Raw genomic sequence first — 24,397 nt, forward strand, 5'->3', positions numbered from 1 at the left:
ATACTTCTTCTCTTTTATTTTTATACTATCCTTGACTTCCCTTGTCAGCCACGGTCGCCCTCACACCCCTTAGAATCTTTCTTCCTCTTTGGAATGAACTGATCCTGCACCTTCTGTATTATTCCCAGAAATACCTGCCATTGTTGTTCCACTGTCATCCCTGCTAGGGTATCTTTCCAGTCAACTTTGGCCAGCTCCTCCCTCATGGCTCCATAGTCCCCTTTGTTCAACTGCAATACTGACACTTCCAATTTTCCCTTCGTCCTCTCAATTTGTAGATTAAAACTTATCATATTATGGTCACTACATCCTAATGGCTCCTTTACCTCAAGTTCCCTTATCAAATCTGGTTCATTACACAACACTAAATCCAGAATTGCCTTCTCCCTGGTAGGCTCCAGAACAAGCTGCTCTAAGAATCCATCTCGGAGGCACTCCACAAACTCCCTTTCTTGGGGTCCAGTACCAACCTGATTTTCCCAGTCTACCTGCATGTTAAAATCCCCTAGAACACCCGTAGCATTACCTTTGCAACATGCCAATTTTAACTCTTGATTTAACTTGCACCCTATATCCAGGCTACTGTTTGGGGCCTTGTAGATAACTCCCATTAGGGTCTTTTTGCCCTTACAATTTCTCAGTTCCATCCATACTGACTCTACATCTCCTGATTCTGTCACCCCTCACAAGGGACTGAATTTCATTCCTCACCAACAGAGCCACCCCACCCCCTCTGCCCATCAGTCTGTCCTTTCAATAGGATGTATACCCTTGAATATTTATTTCCCAGTCCTGGTCCTCTTGCAGCCATGTCTCTGTTATTCCTACAACATCATACTTGCCAATTTCCAACTGAGCCTCAAGCTCATCCACTTTATTTCTTATACTTTGTGCATTCATATATAATACTTTTAATCCATTACTCCCCTCACCTTTCACATCGATTCCTATTGCACTCGGCCATTCTCTCTGATCCCGTCCTGAGCTTTCTGCCCTGTTAATTCTGTTGACTTTCTTAATTTTCCTTATTCTCTCTTTCCCTTTATATTTATCCTTATATTTCCTTATATCCCTTTATATTCATCCTTATATTTCCTTATATCCTTTATATTCATCCTTATATTTCCTCCCCTCCCCCCCCCCCCACCACTACTACATAGCTTAAACACACCCCTGTAGCAATGACAAACCTGCCTGCCAGAATGATGGTCCCCCGCCTGTTAAGGTGCAACCTGTCCCTTTTTGTACAATTCATCCTTGCCCCAAAACAGATCCCAGTGGTCTAAGAATCTAAATCCCTGCTTCCCGCACCAGCTCCTCAGCCACACATTCAGATCCCCTGTCTCCCTGTTCCTGCCCTCACCAGCACGAGGTACTGAAAGCAAACCAGAGATAACCACCCTGGAGGTCCTGCTTTTCAGCTTTCTTCCGAGTTCTCTGAAGTCACGCTGCAGAATTTCTTTCCTCCTCTTCCTGACGTCATTTGTGCCGACATGCACCACCACTTCCAGCTGTTCACCTTCACCCTTGAGGATGCCCTGCAATGGGTCCGTGACATCCTTGATCCTGGCAACAGGGAGGCAACACACCATCCTTAAATCCCGCCTGTTGCCACAGAAACCCCTTTCTGTACCTCTGATCTTGAGCCAACACACAAAATGCTGGAAGAACTCAGCAAGTCAGGCAGGAGAGAAATAAACAGTTGACATTTCGAGTCCTGATGAAGGTCCCCGCCAAAACATCAACTGTTTATTTCCCTCCACAGATATTACAAGACTTGCCAAGTTCTTCCAGCATTTTGTGCGTGCTACTAGATTTGAGGTTTCTAAACTGACCAGCACACTGATGATTGTGGGAGACTATCTTATCCAGGCTCCACGTCAGCTGTAGACAGGGAAGAACCTCACACATACGGCTGGTCAAATTATCAACTCCGACATGAATGTAAAGAGGATGATTTATAGAACTCACTAACTAATTTGTTGAAGAAATTAAACCTCAGGCTTTGTGAATCAGAGAACATAATTGAAGGAAAACAGCAACACACACAGAATGCTGGAAGAACTCAGCAGGTCAGGCAGCATCTATGGAAAAAAGTACAGATGACATTTTGGGCCGACACCCTTTGGCAGGACTGGAAAACACTGAGAAACTAACAGTATTTTTACATCAGAGTAAGAGGTCTAAAGATGTCTGTGTGAAACACAGCAAACACAATAAATTCATTAATGTGTAAAAGCTGTTATAGCAAATGCAAGAACAAAATAAAACTTGTCAAAGCACTCCACCTCAATGCTCGCACAAAATGTTTCTAATTAACAAAGTATTCCGGGGTTATATCCCAGTGATAGCAATTTGGAATATAAAGCAAAACAAAGGAAAAGGTGTCATCTTTAATTCCTTGGTTGTGGATCGGAGACTCTGGTGGAAAATAAACTATGATCTATTTAAATACACAAACAGCTCTCTAGTTCCTAACAGTAACTACCTTTTCAGACACAATGAATGATCTTTACAAAAGGTCATTTCAAAACCAAGTAACAAAACAAACATTTTTAAAAATACCAAGAGATTTAATATCTCACATATATGGACATATTTGATAAGATTCTTCCTGCAAAGGATGAATAATCATATATGTGAGAGTAAATACAATTTAAAAGCCAGTAAATCTTACAAAGGCATTTGCTTCCAATACACAATTAAACAATTTTTTCACATTAAGAACTAGATAGTGTGTCAACTTGCTACTACACTTTAAATATGAAAAAATGGAATACAGTATACTTTTTTTAATGCGGGGGGGCTAAAACTCATCTTTGATGTTGAAGTGGGGCTGATCTTCAGGTTTAAAGTCTTTGTTGGGGCTGCCATCTTCATTAAGAATTCGACGTGCAGTATAACCAACAATAGGATACTTGGTCTTATATAAACTGTTGAAAATATTATCTAGAGACTTCAGCTCATCTTCAGTGAGTCCAGTCTGTGAAACAATGGAAAAAAGATGTCATAGATATTAAATGTACTGTATGTATACAAGAATACAAAATACAAACCAATGACTAAAAGGAGCTAGTATCTGGAAATAGAAAGGAAGAGATTTAACTCTGGTTGCAATGCAGCTGAAATGAATTGGTACCAAGTGGAAGTATAAAGTGTGACCAAGCATAAATTATAGTAGCAAATCACAAACACCAAGAAATTCTGCAGATGCTGGAAATCCAGAGCAACACAAAATGAGGGAAGTCAACAGTTCCGGCAGAATCTATGGAGAAGAATAAAGAGTTGAGGTTTTGGCTTAAAACGTCAATTATTTATTCCTCTCCATAGATGTTGTCTAACCCGCTGAGTTCAGATAACATTTTCTACAAATTAAAGGTAACTTTTGATTTGTTCTATAACTTGAGTAAGGTAGCAAAAGAAACACCATTTTCAGCCAACTTGCTAGATAGAATGAGATGATTGTTGAGGCTTTTTAAAATCAATGCCACATTGAACTTGAAGAACATCCTTGGAGTTAGGTTGTGCTCAGTTTATGTCCCTCTTCCACACTGGTTTTAAGCACATTATTTCATTGCTTATGTGGTGGGCAGTACGGCCAAAATGAAGCATTTAATATCTCAGGACTATAAAGAATCACTTAAACCAATACGAAAAGTCTAATTTCCAGCAAAAATAAGGACTCTGCACAGATACACAACTGAGGAAATTGTGGATTTAGAGGGTACACTGTTGAACAAAATGGGTGCGAAAAATGTGATGAGCAAAGCAATGCAACTCAAAAGGATGGGGATTGAACTGGATGGTGAACTTTTCTTTAGATAGACTATAAACATGTTATCGCAAGCATATGTCATATACACAGCTGGTGAGGAAATGACATTCCTTTGAGTTGTGCTTGTTGAAATGAGTTGAGAGAGGTTACCAAGCAAAATCTACAGCAAGTAAAACAAAAATTGGTTCAGTTACTCCTTTACATTTTGAAGTAGTAAGAATAGCAGATATTAAAATTTACTATATGTAGACATTACAAATTTAATGTACAATTGTTGTGAAGGTGAATCTAAAAAGTACAAATATGAATATACAGACTACAATTTACATCATCTCATTAGAAGCTGGAAACAAGTAATTCATTCCTTTTTTTTGATTGACAAAATATCAGCCAAAACGATTAAAATGGGGAAGAACAACACAAATGAGTATTGAAATTTGTTTCTTGCCAATCTGGAGCAGTTTTTTTTGAGCACGAGATCATGTAGCACCACCTAGTGGCACTACAGGAAATAGCAAAAGATCAGGGTTTCATAAACACAAGGAAATCTGCAGATGCTGGAATTTCAAGCAACACACATAAAAGTTGCTGGTGAACACAGCAGGCCAGGCAGCATCTCTAAGAGGTACAGTCAACATTTTGGGCCGAGACCCTTCGTCAGGACTAACTGAAAGAAGAGCTAGTAAGAGATTTGAAAGTGGGAGGGGGAGGGGGAGATCCAAAATGATAGGAGAAGACAGGAGGGGGAGGGTTGGAGCCAAGAGCTGGACAGTTGATTGGCAAAAGGGATAGGAGAGGATCATGGGATGGGAGGCCCAGGGAGAAGGAAAAGGGGGAGGGGTGAAGCCCAGAGGATGGGCAAGGAGTACTGTGAGAGGGACAGAGGGAGAAAAAGGAGAGAGAGAAAAAGAATATAACAGATGGGGTACGAGGGGGAGGAGGGGCATTAACAGAAGTTAGAGAAGTCAACGTTCATGCCATCAGGTTGGAGGCGGCCCAGACGGAATATAAGGTGTTGTTCCTCCAACCTGATTGTGGCTTCACCTTGACAGTAGAGGAGGCCGTGGATAGACATGTCAGAATGGGAATGGGATGTGGAATTAAAATGTGTGGCCACTGGCAGATCCTGCTTTCTCTGGTGGATAGAGCGTAGGTGTTCAGCGAAACAGTCTCCCAGTCTGCGCCAGGTCTCACCAATATATAGAAGGCTGCATCGGGAGCACTGGACACAGTATATCACCCCAGCCGACTCGCAGGTGAAGTGTCGCCTCACCTGGGAGGTCTGTCTGGGGCCCTGAGTGGTCGTGAGGGAGGAAGTGCAAGGACATGTGTAGCACTTGTTCCGTTTACAAGGATAAGTGCCGGGAGGGAGATCGGTGGGGACGAATGGACAAGGGAGTCGTGTAGGGGGCGATCCCTGCGGAAAGTGGGGGGGGGGGGGAGGGAAAGATGTGCTTAGTGGTGGGATCCCGTTGGAGGTGGCGGAAGTTACGGAGAATTATATGTTGGACCCGGAGGCTGGTGGGGTGGTAGGTGAGGACAAGGGGAACCCTATTCCTAGTGGGGTGGCAGGAGAATGGGGTGAGAGCAGATGCTCGTGAAATGGGGGAGATGCGCTTGAGAGCATAGTTGATTGTGGAGAAAGGAAAGCCCCTTTCTTTAAAAAAAAGATCTCCCTCGTCCTGGAAAGAAAAGCCTCATCCTGAGAGCAGATGCGGCGGAGACGGAGGAATTGCGAGAAGGGGATGGCATTTTTGCAAGAGACAGGGTGAGAAGAAGAATAGTCCAGATAGCTGTGAGAGTCCGTAGGCTTATAGTAGACATCAGTAGATAAGCTGTTTCCAGAGATAGACGCAGAAAGATCTAGAACATAGAATAGTACAGCACATTACAAGCCCTTCGGCCCACAATGTTGTGCCGACCCTCAAACCCTGCCTCCCATATATCACCCCACCTTTTGGCTAAACACAAGAAGCCTTTTACAGATGGCAATTTATTCAAGGAAGCAATGGCCATTACTGCACAGACTGTTTTTAAAGTCACTAAAAACAAAAACGACATCACAACCGCAGTACATAATATACCGCTTGGCCCTGACAAGGAGGGTAGAGTCACTGTCAGAGGATGTGGATCGACAAGTGTTAAAGGACTTGTCACTATGTGAATATTTTTCACTACAGTTTGATGAATCCCTGGATGTAATGCAAACAGCTCAGCTTGTTGTATTTGTCAGAATGGCTTTCCAGGATTTTACAACAAAGGAGGACTTCCTCACCTCTTTTGCAATTAAAGGAGAGAACGAGAGGTGAGGATATTTACAATGAGTTTAAAAAATGCCCGTGAAAATGACATCCTCATTCATAAACTGGTGGTAATTACTACTGATGGGGCCCCAGCAAAGCATGGTGTGCGCGTTGGTTTTATAGCACTAAAAGTCAGTGCCTACTTTGGGTCAACTTATGTGAAGTTGCATTTTCACAGATGAAAATTATTAAATCTTTAAGTACAGAAGCTGTCTTACTGACAGACACCGCACAGACTGTCTCAGACTGGCTGTCTGTAGTTATGAGCCAAATTTCAGGAAACTAGCAGAAAGTATTCAGCCCCAGTCATCGCACTGAATGCAACAGTCAATTTTTATTCATTTATTTTTCATGTTGAAATACAATTAATTAATGAAACTTACAATTAAAGGTGTTAAGTAGTGTAATATTCTTAAAGAAAGACAGCTATGGCCTGCTTGTCATGAAGGGATCAACAGAAACTTAAGACGTCAATTCAGAAAATATTGGAAGACTTACAAGTTGGGGAAGATCAAGGAAGTGTTCTGACTAAGGCCAACAGAAATCTGAGAGCCCAGGGAGGGGAATTTGACTACACTCCCGAGGAGGTGAAGAAATGGAGGACAGATCTCAGAAAAGGGAGGCGGACGCTTGAAAGGAACCTGACGATGACTATCGCGAGTTTAAATGAACTGGAAAAGCTGCAAGTTGACCTGGAAGACGTCATCAGGAAGAAAAAACTGGAGGCTGAACATCCTTTATCTGCTGCTTTTTAGGTCAGGGTGGAAGAAGCTGGTGGGGTAACTGCGTCCCAGATGGAGATGGCCAAGAACCCTGAGTCAGAACTGCTGAGGCTGTGGCGAGAGTTGAAGGAGTCCCCAAAGAAGCTGACGTCTCGACTGCAGGAGGCTGAAGGGGTAGCCCCGGCTAAATGTTTCAGTTTGGAGAAACTTAAAAAGCGGCACCGATCGAGGGAATGAGGAAGGATACGGATTCGAAGGATGATGTGCTGCACATGTGGAACATGCTGCCTTTCGCTACCTTCCCCGTGATTGAGGAATCGACCTTTGGCCCTTCTCCCACTGAGTCAGGTGTGGTGGGGAGGGCTAGCTGTGGGCAGTCTGAGTTACAGCAGGACCAGGAAGGAAAAGAAGCGGGGCCCTGGACACGGGACAGGGGGTTCCGAGCTGTAATGGTGGCCTGAGTGAGAGAGGAGTTGGCAAGCAGGCCCGAGGTATCCCTAGCAGTGTCTGAGCCTTTAGGTGAGGGGGTACGGAGGTCTCGGAGGATTAGGAAGCTCCCAGATAGGTTGGCCTATGTAGCGCCCGTCGGACGGGCGTAAGGTCCACTGTTTGGGGAGCACTGTCACTGTGTGTATCTGTGTATGTGTGTGTTGTGTGTCTGCAGGACTGGTTGGCGAGTTATTTAGAAGTCATGAGGGCATGACTTTATTTGGTGGGGGGAGAGTGTAAGGGGGTTTCGTCTTTTATGTTACTGCAGAGGCTAATTAAAATGGCTTCTTTGTTATGTTATAATCGGGAATCCTTCTTTGTTATGTTAAATGCTGAGAAAGCTTTGCGCTAGCAGCTTGTTGTGGGTTGGAGGTGATAAGAGGATGTTACAAACCAATTGGGATAGTTGTTATGACTTTGGTGTATCTGGAAGATTTGTATGCGCGGGGTTTTGAGGCAGAAGGCGGAAGAGAGAGACAGAATGGACCAGGTGCTGAGAGTCCGCTAACGGGGTCGGACCCCGAGCGGGGCGTTCGGTGAGGAGGGGAGACGGAGACAGACTCGTGTGGAGCGCCTGGTTGACCACCGTTGTTGGTCCCAGGCGGCCGGTCGAGGCAGTTCGAGGGGTGCAGGGTGAAGAAGAAGGGTCCTGAGCTCCAACTGTTTGTGCACAAAGAGATTGAACTTTGAAAAGTGTGACGCCTTTTATTTTCCTTTTATATTTTATTCTCTATTAATTTAGTTCCAGTAATAGCTATAAACTGTAAATCATTTAATTGTATCTGGTGTATTGTCTGTTATTTGGGCGGGGTGGGATACATCACACAGCATCCATACAAACTATTACCCAGTTTTGCGGGGCTGAGGGCTGTTTCCCTAGATGACAACGAGCCGAGCGACCCTGAGGCTGGCCGGGGGGCTACACTAGTTACAATGTTTTCTTGTTTGAATTAATTTGAAAGTTTGACCAAAGTGTTTTGTGTAATTCAAATACAATTCGCCCAAATAAAAGGCCTCAAATTGGAAGTACAATCTGAGCTGTTTTTTCTCTAAACGATTTATTAGGTAGATCTTGCCTTTCACTAAGGTCGAGGTAGGGGATCTTGGGCTTAAAAAGGTTGGTGACCACTACGATATCTGCTTGGGTTTTGGAAATTCACAAATCACTACCCCAAAAACGTAAAACAAATTTTCAAGAAATAAATCAACTTTTTTTTTAACAACTTGTACTTCTTGATAGGGATACAGTCGTGACTTGTGTTACGAGAATAAAATCAGTGAAGCCCATTTTCTAAGAACACACTTCCCATAACGCAGGAATCACCTGTTATAAAATTTTTGGGCCAGCATCTGCATGCTCTGTAATCTTGCCTAGTGCAATCCAGGTCCCTGGGATTGAACAGCATGGTCTCGGCAGTAACATGGGCTTGGAGTTGCCTTGGGTACAGGCCTCCCCACCACACATGCCAACAACCTTCCAGAGTTCACAGGGCCAACACTGCAAGGGATCCAATAGGTGATTACAGGTTTCCCCCGCCACCCAAAGGTAAAGCGTTCCTATGAAACGGCTCGTAAGCCGAAATGTCGTAAAGCGAAGAAGCAATTACCATTTATATGGGAAAATTTTGTGAGCGTTCGCAGACCCAAAAATAACCTACCAAATCATGCCAAATAACACATAATACCTAAAATAACAGTAACATATAGTAAAAGCAGGAATGATATGATAAATACACAGCCAATATAAAGTAGAAATCCTTTTCCCACAATCATTACTGCACTGTTCTCCGTAGCGAAAATCTCACACAAGCGCTTTTGGCAGAAACACTCTCTCCAGTAACCTTTAAGCTATGAAGCTGCCAAATCATACCAAATAACACGTAAAAATACATAGCCGATATAAAGTAGAAATAATGTATGTACAGTGTAGTATCACTTACCGGAATTGGGAAAGCGCAGAGCACACTGATGGCGGTGTGTTAGACTTGTCGGAGTTTGGGTGATGCAGTGGCCCCCACCCTCCAGGCCGCCGACCGATACGTTGCCGCGAAGCATGCAGGGGTCAAGCAGTAGCCGGAAGGCACACAGCACATCTTTAAGAAAAAAGCTGAAATAAACATGCTAATTAATTACGTGCCGCCCGGCACGTACTTGTCAGCCCAGATCAGTGCCAACTGCAGATTGCATCGCCTCTGATCTGGGCCGACATTTACGTGTCGGGTGGCACCTAATTAATTAGCTTGTTTATTTTGGCTTTTTTCTTAAAAGATGTGCTGTGTGCCTCCTGGCTACCGCTGCATTCTCCATGAATCGGTTATCTGTTCGTGGCCTAGGGGTTGGGGTGGTGGGACACTGGGGTGTCAACTCATCGTTGTCTGGTTCCATTACAGCAGGCTGCTCATCTTCTCCTATGACTGCCCGCCTCGATGTCAAAGGTCGAGGTTCGTCGTCTGCTGTGGCTGGTGTGGAAGGCTTGCTTGACTGCTGAGCCTCGCGCATTTTTCTATCATACAGTTCTTTGTAAGCACTCAAACCATCCTGCAAATATCCCCTAAACCTACGTACCCTTTCAAAATTAAAGTTGTACTTTATCATTGCAGCAAAAATCTCACGCAGTGGCTTCACGTTCATTTCACTACTGCATTCGGTTTCGATTGTTATCCTTTCCTCTTCCAATTGCATCAGCTCTTCATCTATCAGTTCTTGGTCATGGGATGCCAAAACCTCTTCAACATCATCTTCGTCATCTTCCATAAGCCAAACTCAAGTTGTCCTTACTTCGTTCACCACGATCAAAACGCTTAATTATGTCTAATTTTACGCTAAGTGTAACACCCTTACGAGCTCTTTCAGGCTTTTCCAATACTTCAGAAATCATCTTGCAAATGGCTGCTCACAGGCACGTGTTAAAGCAATACCATTCCAAATCCGGGGGAGAGCGGCTGCCTTTTATCGTGCGCTGATTCTTTTTGTAACAGTGAAAACACCTTCTGTTAGCGAAAACAGGGTACTAATGTAGGTCTTTTGTAACAGTGAGGTTTCGTAAAGCGAACGTTCGAATAGCGGGGGACACCTGTACCATTTCTCCATAGCCAAAAAATAGTAAAATATTGCCATTTGTCTTGACAAACCGAGGACTGCCAATAGGATCGGGTTTAATATCACCAGAATACGCCGTAAAATTTGTTGTCTTTATGGCAGTAGTCAATGCAAGACATAATAATAGAAAAACATTACAGTAAAAATATATACTATAATAGTCAAATTAAATAAGCAGTGCAAAAACAGAGATGAAAAAGTAGTGTGGTAGTGCTCACGGGTTCAATGTCCATTCAGAAATCGGATGGCAGAGGGGAAAAAGCTGTCCCTGAATGGTTGAGAGTGTGCCTTCAGACTTCTATACCTCCTTCCAGATGGTAGCAATGAGAACAAGGCATGGCCTGGGTTATTCGGGTCCTTAACGACTGATGCCTTTTTGAGCATTGCTCCTTGAATATGTCCTGGATGCTACGGAGGCTAGTGCCCATGATGGGGCGACTAAGTTTACAACTCTCTGCAGCTGATTTCGATCCTGTGCAGTAGCTTCCCCTCCACCCATACCAGATGGTAATGTAGCCAGTTAGAATGCTTCACAGTATAGACGACGAGATTCTTCATAATTTTAATTTCCTCTTTTTCCATTTAAGAAAAGTTAATTAACTTTTCTACAATGAGATTTAAATGAATATTATCATCTCAAATATTCACTCTTATTGGGCCTAGCTTTGTGAATCAGAGGAACATGGTGTTTCAGCATTTATTGCTGCAAGCTAACATACCCAGGGTCTATCCTGTCCTTGCTGCCTACATGGATGACTGATTGAGCTTCTACTGTGCAATGGTTTCCCTTCCACATCCCAAAAATGTGTCTTTTTTTTAAAAAAAAACTGCCCATATATGCTTTACAATAGACAAGTGAGAGAGAACAAGTTGCAGGACAACATTGCTCCACTGGGAATGGCATAGGCATGATGGGCTGAATGGCTTCCTTCTTATGCTGCAATCAAAACAAAAATCAGCACAGACTACAAAATGTTTTTAAAGTTTTACTGAATAGCTGAAATAATATCAAAATTGAATAAATGTTGGCCTCTATAAATTAATACAACCCAATTGGAAATTCAAACCACTGACTAGTGAACAAAAATCACATTTGACCAACATCAGTACACATACATTTAAACTGGACAATTTTACCAAGTAGAAAATGCAGTGTGTCACAACATGGCAAATTCAAATGCCTTATCACAGTTTAATCAAAAGTCTCTCATTCTTGCCACCCATACAACTTACAGTATCATGTGTGAGGTCTTTAGGATCCAAAGACATCTTTGCTACAGCTCTTGTTGAGTCCTTCCCCACTAGTGCATTATACGGGGCACCTTTGCCATAAAATTCTATAAGAGAGAAGGAAAGGTTTTTAATGTTACATGTAATTCACTGACTCTGCAAACAATTGGACACAATATTTGCAAAATGCATAGCTCTACCTTCCCATCGGAATCTGCGATGGGTAGGGATGAAAAGTGAAAGAGAGGAAAGGGAATGTGCCCTCTTGAAAATTTGGCCTAATTATGCAGCGGCCCAATTAGTTGATGTTTCATGGAAATAGTTAAAAAGGTATAAAAACATAAACTGAGTCAATTAGTGCAGGCACCTAATGCAGATAATGGCTGCCTTCACTTAATGCTATATTCAACTGCTTCCACCAATTCATCATTTCATTGTGACATTCAAGATGATTGTCGATATCTTCAAATTCTTCACAGTTCCTAACTTGAAATTATTTCATTTTCAGTCATGGCCATTTCTGGTATTTCCAAGCCTGAGTGCTTGAAACTGCAGTCAGTACAACAGTTCTGAATTGTCTTGCTGCTTATTTTCTCAACTATCAGTGCCAAAACTCATTGCTTTTTGAATGCAAACACACACAGCTAATGCTACGTAAAAACTGTTTGCTCTAGGCATGGTGCAGTGTTGACCGACTACGCGAGCGCGTGCGACTGACGCTAGGTAGAACCTGTATGTGTTCCCAAGAAAGCAGCATAGTGTCTCAAATAAACAAAGGGAAGCCCAGCAATTTTTCCTTGATTAGTCTTCATTCTTTAGGAGTTGTCCCAATCAAGTAGCTGTCCTGATTAACAAAAAGGCACGACTAACCAAAATCCTCTGTATATATAAAAAGTTATGCTGTGTAAACTAAACACAGCCTACAAGATGAATACCAAAAAGGAGCAAAAAATAATTTTTTTCCTGAAAAGTCACTTCAATATCTTGAATTTAGGCTTAATCCAAACAAAGATAAGGAATCACAAAGAAGAATGTACAAAAAAAGCAAAAGTTTAGTTTAGTTTCATGATCACATTTGATAAACAGATTTAACACTTCCAATCTTTTTAGCCCTCTTATCAAGGATTTTTACTAAACAGCACCCCCTCCAGGCCCATCAAATCTACATCAATCAAATAATGGTTACAGTAAAACTGATAATCAAAGTTCAAAGTAAACTTATTACCAAGGTAGACATGTCACCATATACAATCTTGACATTAATTTTCTTGCAGGCATTCACAGTAGATACAAGAATCACAATAGAATCAAGGAAAGACCACACCCAACAGGGCAGACACCCAATGTGCAAACAACAAACTGTGCAAATAAAAGAAAGAAGAAATAAATATTAAGAACTTAACATGAGTCCTTGAAAGTGAGTCAACAGGGTGTGGGAACAGTTCAGTGATAGATATCCCCTCTGGTTCAAGAGGGGAATAACTGTCCCTGAACATGGTGGTGTTGGTCCTGAGGCTCCCGTACCTTCTTCCTGATGGCAGCAGCGAGAAGAGAGCATGGCCTGGATGGTGGGAGTCCATGATGATGGAAGCTGCTTTCCTGCAGCATCACTCCTTGTAGATGTGTTCAATAGGGAGGAGGGCTTTAACTGTGATGGACTAGGCTGTATCTAATACTTTTTGTAGGATTTTCCATTCAAGGGCATTGGTGATTCCATACCACCCCAAGCTTAAACCAATCAATATACTCTCCATCATATATCCACAGAAGTTTGTTGAAGTTTTAGATGACATTAGAATCCTGGCAAATTTCCAAGGAAGTGCTTTCTTCATATGGCACACAAGTGCTGGACTCTGGACAGATCCTCTGAAATGAAAACACCGAAGAATTTAAAGATGCTGACCCTCTCCTCCTCTGATCTCCCAATGAGGACTTCCTGTTTCAGCCTCCTGAAGTCAATAATCATCTCCCTGGTCTTGCTGACATTGAGTAAGAGGTTGGTGTTATGGAACAACGTAACAAGATTTTATGTCTCCCTCCGATATGCTGATTCGGCCAATGACACCAGAGGCGTCAGCAGCAGACTTAAAGATGGCATTGGAGCTGTACTTTGGGAGTAGAGTGGGGGGGGGGGTGGGGAGAGCACACAGCTGTATGGTGCACCTATGCTGATGGAGATTGTGGTGGAGAGTTGTTGCCAATCCAAACTGACTGGGGTCTGCAAGTGAGGAAATCGAGGATCCTGTAGCACAAGGAGGTATTGAAGCCTGGGCCTTGAAGCTTATTGATTAACTTTGAGGGGAAAATAGCATTGAAGCTGTAGTTGATAAAGAGCATCTTCACTGTTCCGATGTTCCAGGGTTGAGCGAAGAGCCAATGAAATGGTATCTGCCGTTGACCTGTTGTGACAGTAGACAAATTGGAGTGGATCCAAGTCACTTCTCAGGCAGGACTTGACATGTTTCATCACCGACGTCCTGACATTAACCTGATCTAACATTTCCGGCAAGATCTCAAGATTGCTGTCCTCCGTCGCTCCCCAACTAACCTGGCACAGCTTGAGCAATTTTGCAAGGATGAAGGCAAATCTTGCTCCGTCACATTGCTAGTAGTGCTAATAGAGACTTATCCAAAAAGACTACTGGCTATAATAGTTGAAGGAAGTGGTTCAACTAAGTATTGAGCAAAGGGGGATGAATACTGTTGAACTGCTGACATTACAGTTTTTAAAAAATATTTTAGTTTTTCTATCTTCGTAATTTTCCTTGTTTTGGGGGCTCTACTGTGAAAAAGTGAGCACAAATAAAAATTCTCTGTTGAATTGATCAAAATCTCTGGTTGCAATACTCACTTATGTGAATAAAGGGTTGGGATCTGAATACTTTTACAAGGCGCTATATGTTAAGTGCACAGCAAAGTGAGAGAGATAAATATGCATATAATGTTTACCTTTTCCCAATGAGACATCAAACACCACTCCCTTAACTGCCATGTAGATCGGTTGATTGTCCTTGGAGAAGGAAAAGAAATAAATTAGCACTAAAAAGACACACAAGCAAATAGGTAAAGAAATAATTGAAAGGCAGAAGTAAATACCACAGAGCACAGGCTAAAGCCGAGAAGAGCACTGTGCCCATTTGAGTCTCTGCTGCCAAAAACCTTGCCCACTGGAAACTCCACTATTCTTAAGCTCATCGGCAAGTCACCATCCTCCTTTCCAGCTCATCAGAGGCTTGATTGACCTCCTTCCCAACTAACCTACATTGGGATCTAGTTGCCTCCCTGTCACTGATCACAGTTTACGTGGCACCTAAGGCAGATGTTACACAAGCACTCGATGTATTGAGTGCTGCAATTAGCAAACAAGACACATTCAAATCATTGCCAGCAACTTCAGTCAGGCTTGCTTGAAGAAATCTCTGCCCAATTAGCACCAACATATCACCTGCAACACCAGGGTCCCAACAAACTCGACTTCTGTTACACTATGATCAGAAAAGCCTACCGTTCTGTGCCTAGTTGCACTTTGGGAAATCTGATCAACTGGCTGTCCTCCTCCGAGCTGCACATAGGCAGAGGCTAGGACAACAATGAGGGGGTCCCGGGAGGCAGAGGAGCGGTTATCGAATTACTTTCAGTCGGTGGACTCGGCCGTGTTCAAGAACTCAGAGGATCTGAATGATATAAACAGATACAGGGAGGAGGCAGGAGAAGGGGGTTTAGGGGGAATAAATCAGACATGATGGAATGGTGGACCAGACTCAATGGGCCAAATGGCCTAATTCTGCACGTCTTATAGTCTAAGACTATAAGACTTAGACTATAACTTGCCTCAACAACTATCAGCCAGTGACACTCACAACCACTGTGAGGAAACACATCAGCTCCTGCCTGAGGAATGATTTTGATCCGCTCCAATTTGCCTACCATCACAACAGGTCAACAGCAGATGCCATTTCATTGGCCCTTCACTCAACCTTGGAACATCTGGACAGTGATGATGCACACATTAGGATGCTCTTCATTGACTACAGCTCTGCAATTAACCCTTTCATACCTTCAATACCTCCTTGGGCTACTGGATCCTGGATTTCCTCACTTGCAGACCCCAGTCAGTTCAGATTGGCAACAACATCTTCTCCGTGAACTCCACCAACACAGGTGCACTGTAAGGCTGTGTGTCCCCCCTCCCTCCCGCTCTACTTACAGCTCAAATGCCATATTTAAGTTTGCTGTCTATACCTCTGTTGTTGGCCGAATCAACGGTGGTGACAAATCAGCATATAGGAGGGAGACAGAAAATCTTGTTGCGTTGTGCCAGAACAACAATCTCTTACTCAATGTCAGCAAGATCAAAGAGTTGATTATTGACTTCAGGAGGAGGAAACCAGAGGTCCATCAGCCAGTCCTCATTGGGAGATCAGAGGAGGAGAGGGTCAGCATCTTTAAATTGGACACAAATAGCATCTTGGGTAGCCTCACAAGAAATGCCTCATCTAAACTAAAAAGTAGACATCTCCTTCCTCTGAATTACGAAGATGTACATTGTGCTATTTCTGAAATCCTTAGTTTCTTTATTAGTGAGAGAGTATGAGCTTCAACACAAGTAAACACTACTGGTCATCTCTTATCTTCTGGTGTTGTTTGCAAGTACCTTATCAGACAGAGTCATCCATCTGCACTACCAGTTCTCCTTTCACCATCCTCACCTTCTCATCATATATCCAAGGCATGTTGTTCTCTGTTCACCTCCTGATCTGCTGAGAGTTCCTACATCCCTTTCAGATTCCCTTGACTATGCAGTGGCTGAAAATCACATAACAAACTTCTAATTCTCTCCGTGGATGACAACATGGTTCATTTCTTAGCTTTGTGTCTGAAGGTGCACACTGGGACACAAGTTTAAGTTGCCAGTAACAAGGAGCTGGTCACATCACTTCTCTCAGGGGTCATCAACTCACTCTCAAGTTGACAACAAGACATTTTTTTTTATATAAATCGGATTGACAATTGGCTGCTTGTCTGAGATCTTGTCCTCCTTCATGTTGCATATTTGATCAGATTTACAGTAAATTTTCTGATCGGCTAGAATTGAGCCACTCTGAATTATAAGTCCTGCTTCAGCTTATCAGTATGCAATGTGAGGGGTTGCGGATCTCATGTTGGCGCTACCTGTTCATTCTGGGCACAATTCTGAGATAACCCCAGAGAAGGGTAACAATCCTGAATAATTTGGCCCTAGCTCCTATTAAGTAGCTGCACAAGGCATTTCTCATTCCACCTGTCGATCAGAAAACTACTGAGCCACATTCATCTTGTCCAGGACCAAACTAATCTGATTGGCCCTCTTGGCTTGATCATAGCAGCAGATGACACTCCAAAAAAAAAAGCAACATCAGATCAGGCAAACAACTGCACATCACCCTTGCTATCACCATAATGATTTAAACCACATTTCATGATTGGCCAAATACCATTAAACCCCTTTATTTCCTGTTGGCAGTTTGCAACCCAGCCTTGCGTCATGAACTAGTGTCCTGCCTAATCAAATACAGAGGCTTGCTCCACATAATAATGGTGAACCATATTTTCATGCCATCCTCTGGAAAAAGCACCCTCTGGCAAACACTAAACAAATTAATTCCTCTAGACTGCTCACATTTACATCACAAATATTCCACATCTAAGTTAATGACAGCAGCTTGGGCCCTCTGCGGTAGGCTGTATAACAGCCAATTTTGGTTGGGTGTTCAAATAAATTTTGGCAATGGAAACACTATCCAAATCCCAGAAGGGGGAATGTTACAGATTTCCATTTTCAAAAAGAACTAGCAGCCCAGTGACACACCCAAAACCTCTTGTGTAATATTTGCCTGTTCACCAGCATTAGATTTAAAAATGCAAACAATGTGAGACAAAAAAAAAATTTGTCATTCAGCAAACACAAGGAAATCTGCAGATGCTGGAATTTCAAGCAACACACATAAAAGTTGCTGGTGAATGCAGAAGGCCAGGCAGCATCTCTAGGAAGAGGTACAGTTGACGTTTCGGGCCTGACGAAGGGTCTCGGCCCGAAATGTCAACTGTACCTCTTCCTAGAGATGCTACCTGGTCTTCTGTGTTCACCAGCAACTTTTATGCGTGTTATTTGTCATTCAGTATTTTTGCCTTTCAAGAATGTCAAGGCTGACCTCAATGCCACTTTTCCATACTAACCCCATATCCCTTGATTCCCTTAACATCAGAAAATCTATTTCTTCCTAAATATTCCAGGCAATTGAGCCTTCACTACACTCTTACTCTTCTACTAAAAAGGCATCACCAGACTGAGTGTACAATCCCTTCTCATTGGACAAACCCATAATTCTGGAGAGGAAATACTTGCAAATTACTTCAAAAATAAATTACTTGAATGGAAGCCGGCAGTGTTGTTCATACATGGCTTTCTTCATGGAAGAACCAACTTATCCATATCTTTAAAATTGGAAACAAAATTGGACCAACTTGTCCCCACTTGGGCAAATTTATTCCAATTTGATTGTTTTATTGCAACTCAAGAAAAAGTGGCTTGCCCGAGTAGAGACAAAAACATAGACTGCAAGTGACTGCAATGAACAAAAATGTGTAAATATGAATCACTTGGAAGGCAAATATCTACAGATGCTTAAAGTCTGAAATAAAATCAGAAACAACTGTACAAGTTCTAGCAAGATCACGCTTGGAGTATTGCGTGCAGTACGGATTATTCAGAAATTTTTATTAAGCTGGAAAAGATGCAAAAAACAGTCACAGCGACTTGGGCGGGGGGGAGGGGCTTCCGTTATAATGAAATATTTACTTTCCCCCTGAGCACGGGAGGTTGAAGGGTGAGGTTTATACAATCACAAGGATGCAGGTAAGGTGAATGGCCATATTTTTTTCTTAGATAGGGCGTCTAGAGATGAGAAAGGATTGAAAACGGATCTGAGGGGCAACCTTTTCCATGCAAGAGGGCGGTGAGTAGATGGAACAATCTGTCAGGGAATGTTTAAAAGTCATTTGGATACATGACAGAAGAGGCCAGGAGAGGTATGGGCCAAGCACAGGCAAATAGGACTAGTTCAAATAGCCATCTTGCTCAGCATGGAAGAACTGCGCCAAAAAGTGCCTGTTTCCATGTCGTATGACTTTTCGGACATCTACCACATTTTTATCGCCCATCTACACTAATCAATCCGTTTGCCAACTTGAAGATAATTCAGACACAAATATTTCATAATTTTATTTAGAATGTTCATAGCAGAGCTTTGTTTGTGCCATCAGGCCAATGCATGGTCAGGGTGCTTCATTGTAGATCGTGTGCCCATTTGTTCAGTATTAAGCAAGAATGATACGCACCCTAATGTGTATCAGGGTGGATGAAATTTAAATTAAATATAACCACGTTTTCTGCTGAATGTAGCACACAATTGCAATGTACTCCAAAAATGCTGAAATCACTGAATTCGGAATTAGGTATTAGTTTATCAACGCTTCAGTAAACATTTTACCCACCTCTTCCCCGTTGTATTTAGACAATTCCTCTTCGGTAAACAAACGCACAGCTTTCTGTGGAGAAGGTGAATGTTTCAATTTAACTTCATCAGCAAGCAACCCACTTAAGCTAATTAGACTAATGAAAATAACCCAGATACATCTCTCTAATCTGCCCGCCGACATTTTACTCTACTTCCTCAAATCCTGACTTCTAGATTTACAGAGCAGGAATAGTTATGCACTGACTACACAATACCGGTTGTCATTCAAACGCATCAACCAATGAGCAACAGCCTAACAAGGAACAGCTTCTCGTTGCTAGCCAGTATACAATCGTCGCATGAATTCTACAATCAGCCAATAACAATTATTAAAGCCAACCAATCATAACCATCGCAATGGGAAAATAACCAGCCAATGCCAGTCAATCATAGAGTCTAGTGAGCCAATAGCCGCCTCGGTATAATTGCAGCCAATCAGTGATAAAAGGCACGAAATGGAACGCGGGGAAAGAATGTTCAGTTTCCGGAATTCGTTAAGTCATTGGGTACTCAGCAGATCAGACAACATTTGTGGGAATTTAATGCTTTAGATCGAAGAGTCATTATAGTCGCCTTTAGTGGAAATAGAAACCATAGAAACTACAGCACAGAAACAGGCCTTTTGGCCCTTCTTGGCTGTGCCGAAACATTTTCTGCCTAGTCTCACTGACCTGCACACGGACCATATCCCTCCATACACCTCCCATCCATGTATCTGTCCAATTTATTCCTAAATGTTAAAAAAAGAACCCGCATTTACCACCTCGTCTGGCAGCTCAATCCATACTCCCACTACTCTCTGTGTGAAGAAGCCCCCCCAATGTTCCCTTTAAACGTTCCCCCCCTCACCCTAAACCCACGTCCTCTGGTTTTTTTCTCCCCTTGCCTCAGTGGAAAAGCCTGCTTGCATTCACTCTATCTATACCCATCTTAATTTTATATACCTCTATCAAATCTCCCCTCATTTCTTCTATGCTCCAGGGAATAAAGTCCCAACCTATTCAACCTTTCTCTGTAACTGAGTTTCTCAAGTCCCGGCAACATCCTTGTAAACCTTCTCTGCACTCTTTCAACCTTATTTATATCCTTCCTGTAATTTGGTGACCAAAACTGAACACAATACTCCAGATTCGGCCTCACCAATGCCTTATACAACCTCATCATAACATTCCAGTTCTTATACTCAATTCTTTGATTAATAAAGGCCAATGTACCAAAAGCTCTCTTTACGACCCTATCTACCTGTGACGCCACTTTTAGGGAATTTTGTATCTGTATTCCCAGATCCCTCTGTTCCACTGCACTCCTCAGTGCCTTACCATTAATCCTGTATGTTCTACGTTGGATTGTCCTTCCAACGTGCAATACCTCACACTTGTCAGTATTAAACTCCACCTGCCATTTTTTAGCCCATTTTTCCAGCTGGTCCAAGTCCCTCTGCAGGCTCTGAAAACCTTCCTCACTGTCTACTACACCTCCAATCTTTATATCATCAGCAAACTTACTGATCCAATTTACCACATTATCATCCAGATCATTGATATAGATGACAAATAACAATGGACCCAGCACTGATCCCTGTGGCACACCACTAGTCACAGGCCTCCACTCGGAGAAGCAATTCTCTACCACCACTCTCTGGCTTCTTCCATCGAGCCAATGTCTAATCCAATTTACCACCTCTCCATGTATACCTAGCGACTGAATTTTCCTAACTAACCTCCCATGCGGGACCTTGTCAAAGGCCTTACTGAAGTCCATGTAAACAATATCCACTGCCTTCCCTTCATCCACTTTCCTGGTAACCTCCTGGAAAAACTCCAATAGGTTGGTCAAACATGACCTACCACGCACAAAGCCATGTTGACTCTCCCTAATAAGTCCCTGTCTATCCAAATGCTTGTAGATTCTGTCTCTTTGTACTCCCTCCAATAACTCACCTGCTACTGACGTTAAATTTACTGGCCTATAATTTCCCGGATTACTTTTCGATCCTTTTTTAAACAACGGAACAACATGAGCCACTCTCCAATCCTCCGGCACCTCACCTGTAGACAGCAACATTTTAAATATTTCAGCCAGGGCCCCTGCAATTTCAACACTAGTCTCCTTCAAGGTCTGAGGGAACACCCTGTCAGGTCCCGGGGATTTATCCACTTTAATTTTCCTCAAGACAGCAAGGACCTCCTCCTTTTCGATCTGTACAGTTTCCATGATCTCACTACTTGTTTCCCTTAATTCCATTGACTTCATGCCAGTTTCCTTAGTAAACACAGACGCAAAAAACCTATTTAAGATCTCCCCCATTTCCTTTGGTTCCGCACATAGCTGACCACTCTGATCTTCAAGAGGACCAATTTTATCCCTTACAATCCTTTTGCTCTTAATTTGCTCTTAAATGATAGGAAAGTAACTGAAGATTAGACCAAGCAACACACACAAAATGCTGGAGGAGCTCAGTAGGCCAGGCAGCATCTTGTTTGAAGATTAGACCAAGTTATGTCAGGTGTAAAGTACCAGTACTAAATCCAACTGCTTCGACGAGTCTGCAGGAAAAGGTAGAGGTTTTGATGCAGGATGAATGACTGCAAAGCTTTTATGTCAATGAAGTTGAAAGGGAGGCCTGAATTTGTCCACATAACAGTCGGTTTCAATAAAGCCTAATGATTTCAAACAAAAACCAAGTTGCTGTTGGAACTCGCAGGACGGGTGGCATCACTGGGAGCAAAAGGGTAGTTAACCTTTCAGCTTGAGATCCTGCACCAGAACTGAGAATGTAGAGGGAATATAGAGATGGGTGGTTAGAACAGAAGCTGTTATCTGATGGGAGAAACTAGGTGAGGTGGGGTTGATGGACAGAAGGACCCAGGTGGGGTGGAAGAAGAAGGTATTTTGGGATGGAGGCTGGTAGATGCTAGGTGGAAACAGAAACACCCCCCCCCCCTTTACACCTTTCCTCTACGCTCTCGAGAGCAGGACACTGCTAGTGGGAGACTTCCATTTTATTGACTGGACTATTTCCACCCCCCCCCCGCACAATTAAAACATGGAATAATCTTAATCCTAACACAGTCACACAACCAAACCCAATTAAATTTAAGGCAGCTCTTTTTTCAAAAATCTCCTCCTTAAGCCCACCCTCCGCCACCTCCAGTCTAAATTCCATGCAGAATATTTTGGAGGATCAAGAACCAAGACTACCTAGAATGCAAATTCCCTGGAAGAGGCTGAATTTATGTGTTGTGTTCAAGATAGTTTCCTTGTGCAATGCATTAAGGAACCTAACTGGAAAGGACTTCTCTTTGGTGCATCAGGCAGAATCTAGCAGGAGTTGACCGGGCAACTCTATTTAAAGGCAAAGGAACAGTTGACAAATGTGAGGCTTTTCAAAAGGATCATATCAATAGTCCAGGGGAAGCATACACATATCTAGATTCAGTGAATCCTGGCTGATGAGAGATATTGAGGCTCCTATCAGGAAAAAGAAGGAAGTGTACATTGCTTTTAGGCAGCTGGGTACAAACGAACTCTTTACGAAGTAAAATTAAGAGGAGGCTTAAGAGGGGAATTAGGAGGGTGAAAAGAGGATACGCGATGGATTTGACAGACGGGGTTAAAGATAACTCAAAGGTGAACATAACATTCTATTTCCTGTAGTCAATACTTGAATTTATTAAGGCCAATATGACAAAAGCTATCTACCTGTGATGCCATTTTCAATGAATTATGTACTTCTATTCCCAGATCCCTTTGTTTTACCACATTCCTCAGCTGTAGTGTTCACTGTGCAAGACCTACCCTGGTTGGTCCCACAGAAGTGCAACACCCTGCACTTGTCTGCATCAAATTCCATCTGCCATTTTTAAGCCAATTTTTCCAGCTGATCCAGGTCGCACTGCAAGCTATGAAAGCCTTCCTCACTGTCCACTACACCCCCAGTCTTGGTGTCATCTGCAAATTTGCTGATCCAGTTAACCACATTACCATCCAGATCGTAGATACAGTTGACAAACAACAACAGGCCCAGCACTGATCCCTGCAGCACTCCATAAGACACAGGCCTCCAGTCAGAGAGGCAATCATCTACTACCACTCTCTGGCTTCTTCCTCAAAGCCAATGTCCAATCCAATTTACTACCTCATCTTGAATGCCGAACAACTGAACATTCTTGATCAACCTCCCATGCAGGACCTGGTCAAATGCCTTACTAAAGTCCATTGGACAACATCCACTGCCTTGCCCTCATCAACTTCCCTGGTACCTTCTTCAAAAAAACTCTATAAGATTGGTTAGACATGGCCTACCATGCACGAAGCAATGCTGACTATCCTTAATCAGTCCATGTTTATCCGAATGCTTGTATATCCTGTCCTTCAGAATACTTTCTAATAATTTTCTCACTACTGATGTTAGGCTCACTAGCCTGTGATTTCCCGGTTTATTTTTAAAGCCTTTCTTGAACAGCGGAACAACATTGACTACCCCCAATCCTCTGGTATCTCACCTGTTACTAAGCATGATTTAAATACCACTTCTAGGGCCCTCATGATTTCTTTCTTAACTATTCTCTTGCATTTCTTACACTCCATAAGCACCCCATTTGTTCTTACCTGCCTATACCTGCTAAGCACCTGCTTTCTTCTTAACCAGGGCCTCAGTATCTCTTGAAAACCAAGCTTCCCTAAACCTGTTATGCTTACCTTTTATTCTGACAGGAACATACAAGCTTTGTACTCTCAATATTTCACTTTTGAAGGCCGCCCACTTACCGAGTATACTTTTACCAGAAAATAGCCTGTCTCAATCCACACTTGCCAGGTCCTTTCTGATACCACCAAAATTGGCCTTTCTCCAATTTAGAATCTCAACCTGCAGACTAGACCTTTCTTTTTGCATATTTACTTTGAAACTAATGGCATTGTGATCACTTGATACAAAGTGTTCCCCTACACAAATTTCTGTCACCTGCTCTATCTCATTCTCCAATAGCAGATCAAGTATCACACACTCTCTTGTTGGGACTTCTACATACTAATTAAGGAAAATTTCCTGAACACATTTGGCAAACTCTATCCCATCTAGTCCTTATATAGTATAGAAATCCTAGTCAATATGCGCAAAGTTAAAATCACCTCCTATAACAACATAGAAACAAAAAAAACCTACATACAATACAGGCCCTTCAGCCCATAAAGTTGTGCTGAACATGTCCCTACCTTAGA

The 24,397-nt window shown here is 42.6% G+C and overlaps 1 protein-coding gene across 1 annotated transcript; it reads right to left on the reverse strand.

Annotated features, from left to right (window-relative positions):
• Positions 1-2,552: 2,552 nt before the first annotated feature.
• On the reverse strand, positions 2,553-19,379 carry nenf (neudesin neurotrophic factor). Its single transcript, XM_072265173.1, has 4 exons — positions 19,152-19,379; positions 14,568-14,628; positions 11,622-11,725; positions 2,553-2,983 (listed from the first exon to the last, which is right to left on the reverse strand). Exons 1-4 carry the CDS (start codon positions 19,314-19,316, stop codon positions 2,807-2,809), a joined length of 507 nt encoding a protein of 168 aa, XP_072121274.1. The 5' UTR covers positions 19,317-19,379; the 3' UTR covers positions 2,553-2,806.
• Positions 19,380-24,397: the final 5,018 nt, after the last annotated feature.

The sequence above is a fragment of the Mobula birostris genome, chromosome 8 (genome assembly GCF_030028105.1).
Source record: "Mobula birostris isolate sMobBir1 chromosome 8, sMobBir1.hap1, whole genome shotgun sequence".
Classification (NCBI taxonomy): domain Eukaryota; kingdom Metazoa; phylum Chordata; class Chondrichthyes; order Myliobatiformes; family Myliobatidae; genus Mobula; species Mobula birostris.

Coding starts and splice junctions, on each gene's coding strand:
- nenf (XM_072265173.1), bottom strand. CDS start 19,316: ATGTCGGCGGGCAGATTAGAGAGATGTATCTGGGTTATTTTCATTAGT. Junction 14,629..19,151: donor CTAAATACAACGGGGAAGAG/GTGGGTAAAATG, acceptor TCCTTCTCCAAG/GACAATCAACCGATCTACAT. Junction 11,726..14,567: donor TGATGTCTCATTGGGAAAAG/GTAAACATTATA, acceptor TCTCTCTTATAG/AATTTTATGGCAAAGGTGCC.